Consider the following 6,898-nt stretch of genomic DNA (forward strand, 5'->3'; position numbering starts at 1 on the left):
ACAGAAAAGGGCCTCAAAGGTCATCTGGGGATTTTTAGACCCTGCTCAGGAGCCACCAGTGTGAGGAGGGGGGCCAGAGCAGTTCCACTTTAGCCATACTACATGCGGGTTTCCGTGTAAGAATTTACGGGGGGTGGAAGTGGAAACCACTGCTGTCTAGTCTAAGCCGCTCGTTTTACAAAAGGAGGAAATTGAGGTCCAGACAGGGGAAGGGACCACTGAAAGTCACACTGCTGGCCCACTCCAGCTGCTCTTCTCGGGCTTCTGTTGACACCACCTCCGAGGGGGGCACCGGGGGTGGGAAAGTCAGTGGCCTCTGAGGGACAGCCTAGGAGGAGGCCTCCAGAGCTGGGGGATGGCCCCACAGGAGACCCCCTCAACCCTGCGCAGCCAGCCGGCTCCCCCGCTGGCCCTAGCTCACGCTGCTGAACTCTCGGAGGTGCTCACTCCCCCCACTTCCCCAGTGCGAGCCAGTGAAATGGGACGCTGCAAGGGGGCGGGCGTGATTAACCCCTTACACTGCCCACCCTCCTCCTGCTGTCAGGACCCATCACATTCAGGCTTCTGACAACAGAAGGGAGGGGGTTTGGCACTACAGGGCCCTTCCAGGTGCCCAAGTCTTTGACCCACCCCAGTCTCTGAGGAGGAAGCCGGGCCTCAAAGAAGATGAGCCACTTGCCAGGCTGACATGAGGAAACTCCGTCTTCCTGGTGAAGGTCCAGCTCCACTGGGCAGCCCTGTCTATTCACCCGCACGTCTAACAACTAGGGAGGTGGGGCGGGGGCGGCCAAGTCTCACTTCTGCCCATTGGAAACTTGCCCCAGCACAGCACACCCCCCACAGCCACACCCACTTGTGCCCCCAGCCCAAGCCTCTCCCAGATCTGTTGGGTTATCACTGGGGCCACCTTAGTGCTAAAAACACTTCCTGAGAGATGGGTCGTTTGGGAAGAACAGGGCTCTGACAGTATTGCTGAATGGGCCAAGGCAAGGGCACCCCTCAATCACCAGGTTTCTCCCAGGAACACCTCCCACAGAGGCTAATGGGAAACAAGTGTCAGAAATCGCAGCAGCAGCAGCCCCCAGGGGCCTCCACTGGATCCTAGGGTACAAGGTGCCAGAGACTGTGTGCACCACCCCTGCCCACAGGGGTCTTCACACCTGCCCCAGCATCCTCTCTTCCAGTGTACCCCCCTAATCTACCACTACCTGTGTGGCCTGCAAGCTTACTTCTGTGGGTCTCATTCACTCCTTCTAAAGTGAGAATACGAATTTCCACCTTGCAGAGTTATGGTGAGGAGTGGCCAGGTGCACACATGCCCCGAGACATCCACAGTGCGTCCCTGGCCTGGAGTCAGGGGCAACTGTTGACGGCACCCTTCTATGCCTTTCTGTCCCAGCCCGCATAGACCTACTGGCTGCCCCCGACCCCGGCCCAGCTCTGCCCTGCGCCGGGATCCTGAGGACAGGGCTCTCGGCTTCATTCTGCCACACAGGAAGCTGCATACAGAGCAGCCTCCTCGCATCACCTCCTGGAGCAAGGAGGGAGGAGTCGTGAGAGGCGCCTGATGCTGAGAATACCTGACCCCTCTTTCCCAGAAATCTGGGGTGCTCTACCCCGTCAAGGGGCCCTAACTTGATGGAAAGAAGTCTGTCTCCCATCTCCTCCCTGGGTGCCACGCCTCTGCCCACAGCCCCAGTCCCTCGGGTCAAACTGCCAGGCTTCAGAGTGCACCCTGGGTGTGCAGTGGGCAGGTCCAGGCGTTCCAGTGAGGCCACAGCGCCCAAGGCCACGGCCGGCCATACCCGCGGGCAGCGTCAGGAACCCGGGCGACGGGCTTGGAGAACTTGAGAGTGCGCCCCAGAGCAATTTGCCCCCGCCAGCCCCAGCCCCGGGACACCACTGCGGTCGAACCACGCACCCCGTCCTGCCAGTCGGGGCACACAGGCGCTACTCACGGCGGAAGGCTGTGCTGCGGTGGGCACTGCGGCACCCAGGCGCAGCGGGGTGCTCAGCACTCGGCTGTCAGCTCCACTCTCTCCCGGCGCTCCGGGCGCCCTCCAACCCATCCGCCCGCCCGCCCAGCTGCGCAGGAGCCCAGGGGCGGAGCGCCCAGCCCTGTCCCAGGCGCCGGTTGGAGGCGCGCCCAGCGGCCCGGGACGGGGCTTGGGGCGCCCCCTGCTGGGAACCCCTCAGGACGGACCCGGGGTGAGGGTCCAGAGCCTCGCTACCCTGGCCGGCTGGTCTCCTCCAGAGCTCTGGTGAGACCCTCTAGGCGCCCGTACTCGCTCTGCTGCTCTCGTGCTTTGCGGCCTTGGGCAAGTCAGCTTAACCTCTCCAAGTCTTGTCTGGAAATCGATTACTTGTGACATAGCCTGGCACAATCGCTCAGAAAATGGATTTCTTTGTACACCTCACCTTCCCCTCCCCCCAGTAAACACACGCACGCACACACACACACACACACACACACACCGTGAGAGAGGAAGTCCCACTAGGGAATAGGCCGCTTCCTCCCTGCCACCCAACATGCTTCCTGACACCGAGCATATTGTGGGAACCTCACTATGCGCGTTTCACAGCGGGAAGGGGGCTGCGATGGGGAAGGACACTCCCCTCCTCTCCACCACTCCCCAGCTGGGGAGCAGCCTGGCCTGACGTGCCATCCAGTGCCTGCCATCCAGCGCTGGACTAACTATTCCCGCAGAATAGTTGATGAGCAAAGCCCCCCATGGCCATCACGCCTTCCCTAACAAGGACTTGGGAATGGATTCCTCCTCTCTTCCTTACCTCAAAATCCCCAGAAGGAAAAAGGAATGAGGAGGGTGGGGAAGGAAGGAGAAACAGAACATCGGCCAAGTTCAGTGGTCTTAGTTCAAGCCAAAAGATTAGCTAAAGGAAATGGAGGTCCCTTTTCAGAGCTCCCATCCCTAAGCCACCCCCGGGGCTTCTCAGGACAGCTGTAGAGTCCTGTGGCTGTGGCCAAAGCCCGGTGCTGCCATTCCTCCCCACCCCCCTCCCGCCCCCTGTAGTCTTGAGCACAGTACCTGAGCTTTTCCTTCATCGGTAAGGTCGGGGGAAACACCCCTTCTCACGGAGCCAAAAGGAGCTACAGTGTGGCTGAAATGAGATGGATGCGCCAGAGGACCCCTACCAGAGCCAGCCTCCCTGTGCCCTTTAGCCTTTCCCACACTGATGAGTACAGATGAGCCGGCCTCAGGATGACCAACACCTCCAAGTCTGGGACAGCCTGGAGAAAGATCCCAGAGCTTCCTTACTTATAAACTTTACACTATCCCAGGACAGTGCAGCCTCTGAGCTTCCTCTGCCAAGAGCCATGCTACCCGGAGTAATTACCCAAGACCAGAGGTGGTTGCTTGCAAAGTCAGTGGGTAGAGGAGGACACCCGCTGAGGCTTCACCCTCCACCCACCCTCAAAACACCCGCTCATTTCCAGTTAACTATGAATGCAGAACAAACCGCCCCAGCCTTGGAGGCTGCAATGACAATCTTGCTAGGCTCACAAACTCTGAGGGTCAGGACTTCAGACCGTGGACAGCACTCTGCTCCACCATTCTGGGGCTTCAACTGAGACTTGAGTGATCCAAGGACGGAATGTTCTGGAGGCTTCCTCGTGCACAGAGCTAGTGCCTGAGCCACGGTGAATCCAAGGCCAGGCTCAGCTGACACTGCTGTAGCACCCACATGTAGCCCCTCCATCCACTCCCTGCAGAGCCCGTGCCCGGAACTCAGTGTGCAGCAACCGCATCCCCTTGCCTGAGGCAAAACAGACATGTTTGGATTGGACAGTTGGAAAATTAGTCAGAAAACATTGCAACTGGGAGGGCCATTGTCAATCCTCCAATCCAGCCTACTCATTTTTCAAATGTGGAAACTGAGGCTCAGAGAAGAGAAGCCAATGCCCAAGGTCATCTAGCCGGTGAGTGGTAGAGCTAGGAGTAGAACACCAGGCTTCCTCAAGAATCTCAGTTTGGTGCTCTTTCCACTGAACCTGCCAAGTGCAATTGCCTAGGGAGGTACCATCTGGAAATGCATGTTGTGCTTAAGGGTAAAGGAGTTTATCAGACCCTCACTCAAGACCAGCAACAGGGCCCTGAGCACTGAACATGGGGCCAAGGTAGCAGTGGGCAGAGAAGGGGAGGCCCCAAGGGTGGTGGCAACAAGGACACCTACTCCAGAAGGAAGCCAGGAGAAGGTTCAGGTATTAAGAGAAGAATTACGCAACATGTTCCAGTTCCTGCGTGGTTCCCTCAGCTGACCAAACAGAGTCCAAATGCCCCCCCCCCCCCGCAGTGAAGTCTCCAGCCCGCATGTCCCCATTATGCACATACCTTCTGCCCTCTTATGCATGCATGTCTAGCTCTGCTGCCAGGTTAGATCATTGGCTGTATCTGCCTCCAAGCCTTTGTTTAAGCTATTCTACCACCACCCTCCTCCCCCCATCCTACAAAATCCTGTCCACCCTTCAAGGGCCGTCTCAGGTATCACACATTCCATGGAAACTCTGATCGCCCCTCTAGACGGCTTTCTCCCCTGAAGCCTACCATTCTTTGTACCTAATCGGCATTCCCCTTCCTCCATGTTAGTTATGATTAGTGTCCACTTCTCTTTTCCTCAAGGGCAAGGACAAGGTCTTGTTCATCTTTGCACCCATACAGTGCCTGACAGCCCAACTAATGAAGCCTGTTAGACTGAGTTACTAGAACATAAATGCCACAAGTTTAGGACCCACAACTGTCTTGTTTTCTGTCATCCCTGAAGTAATCATGTGTTGGATGGAGAAATGCATAATTAGTTTTAATAGCTGCCACATGTTGTTTCTTCTAGCATACGCAGTCTCCATGCCAGGGGCTTTACCTAAAGACAGGTGTTGTTGCCCCTTTTTACAGATGAGGTAACTGAGGCTTTGGGAAGTTGACTTACCCAAGTTCACCCAACCTGTAAATAAATGGCTGAGCTGTGATTTGAATCTTGTCTGCCCATCTCCAAAGTCCAAGCTCTTTCTGTTCCCCATACTCCACTGCCTGCCCTCAAGTGAAACTTCCAAATATTCTAAAAGTGTTAACACAGAAGTTATTGGCTGCCCATCAGAATTGTCCTGGGAGTGTAAAAGGCCCCAGGCTCAGACTGCACCCCACACCAGTTACATCAGAACCTCGGGCAGTAGGATCAGGGCATCAGCGGTTAATACTCCCCAGGTGGTTCCAAGGTACAGGTTGAGAAGCACTTCATTCATGTCTCAGACACCTGGGGAAATGAAGGCATCCTCCATCAACTTGCCAAACTGCAGACACGTCTGAGCACCTGCTTTGCACAAGACACTCCAAGAAACTGAGAAACAGGCAAGTCACAGCAGCTTGAAGCTTCCATAGGATGAGAGAGGGCAAACCCACAGGGAAAGATATAACCAGGACAGACAGTGAAATTCACTGAAGGTGGTGACATCCCAAAGCATACTTTGGTGCCTGGCAAGTTTACAGGGCCCAGTAACCTGCTGACAAGTAGGCAGGGCCAGGAGGAAGATGCTGCTTGTGTCAGAGGGGGCCACTGGCACTGAGGATGGCCTAGACAATACATAGTGTAAGGGCCAAGTGCAGAGACGCTGACGCCAGGTGCCTGGGAGTGGATCCCAGCACACAAATGACTGTGTGATCTATGGCAAGCGTCAGGATCTCTGTGCGCCTCATTACCCCCATTGGTCAAGTGGAGCTAAGAATGGCATTTTCCTAGCAGGTTGTTGTGAACATCCACTTAGTGGCGGACATATGTGGAGGATTCCAATCAGTGTCTGGCACATGAAGAAGTGCTTGATGAGTCTTTGCTATGCCAGTTCTTCCTTAAATGTCTGCTGTGAGTTCCTCTGGAGAAGGAAATAGATCTCACCCATTTTTACACCCCACCCAACCTCAGCAAGAGCCAGAGTAGGCTCTTAGCAAGTGTCAGATAAAGTCTGGAAGGCAGGCTTCTTCATGATGTGTCTAGTATTGACTTCTGTCTTGGGCTATTGGGGCAGGCCTGGAGAGGGCACAGGTGGCCCCCTGACCCCCAGCTGACTCACCCCCGGTGGAAGGCAGGCAGGAAGCCTCCTCCTCCCAAAGGGAGCCTAGTAGCTGGGCTTCTCCACCCTTCCCAGCCCTGTCCACCCTGTTCTGTGCCCTCTTCTCTCCCACATACAGCCATGCAGGGTCAGGGATGAGGCGTGAACCTGGCAGCTCTTCCTGCTTCCGACCTCAGGAGGCCCGCTTGCTTCTGTAGTCAGAGGCTGCTGCTTCAACTTCTAGTCCTGTTGTATGCAGCACGGCCTGGACCCTACCACAGGGATGGGACGGGGAAGGGGAGGAGAAAAGACAGAAAGGGGCCAGGGCATGGGAGGCCTTGCCTTTCTCGGGAAGCCCTGGAGAATGGGGATTCTTGGTCACATGTGCACATTCATTCACTCTGTAAATAGCCAAGGGCACCTCCTGGGGGTGGTGTGAACTCAGTGCCCAGAAGTGCCACTCCAGCAGGCATCATGAGGGGCTTGAGCAGGAGGCTTGACTCAGAGTTGAAAGAAGAGGACCAGGAGAGCAGGAGGTCAGGGGAGAGAGGGAGTGACCACAGCTGGAGCAGCTGGGTGTACAGAAGGCTGGGATATGAAGCCATCTGCCACTTGCTGCCTTGACCCCCTGACCAGCACAGGGGTCACCCTGTGGGGTCAGGACCCAGCCATATACTATCACCTTCTGTTTGGGGCAAAGGTTGGTACACAGGCACTGGGTGCTTGGCCAAGGCCCCCAAACTATACCCACCTGCCTACTTCTCTAGGCTCAGGAATCAGATAGGCCTATTTATATTGTTTTTAGCCTTTTCTAGGCAAGTCACTTCCCTCCACTCTGAG

General features: G+C 56.1%; 1 protein-coding gene across 4 annotated transcripts in view; it reads right to left on the bottom strand.

Moving 5' to 3' along the window:
- The window catches only part of DAPK2 (death associated protein kinase 2), a 106,149-nt gene extending 103,762 nt beyond the window's left edge, over positions 1 to 2,387 (bottom strand). Inside the window, exon 1 of one of the 4 annotated variants that reach the window (XM_037054090.1) lies at positions 2,286 to 2,387. In XM_037054090.1, coding sequence (XP_036909985.1) covers positions 2,286 to 2,372 — 87 coding nt within the window. In that variant the 5' untranslated portion in view covers positions 2,373 to 2,387. Of the gene's footprint in view, positions 1 to 1,958; positions 2,196 to 2,285 lie in introns of those variants that run through there. The other 3 variants (XM_037054089.1, XM_037054094.1, XM_037054096.1) reach the window with 3 other exon arrangements.
- Between the last annotated feature and the right edge of the window lie 4,511 nt (positions 2,388 to 6,898).

Source organism: Sturnira hondurensis, unplaced genomic scaffold, assembly GCF_014824575.4.
Source record: "Sturnira hondurensis isolate 20B ecotype Veracruz unplaced genomic scaffold, ASM1482457v3 Scaffold0008196, whole genome shotgun sequence".
Classification (NCBI taxonomy): Eukaryota; Metazoa; Chordata; class Mammalia; order Chiroptera; family Phyllostomidae; genus Sturnira; species Sturnira hondurensis.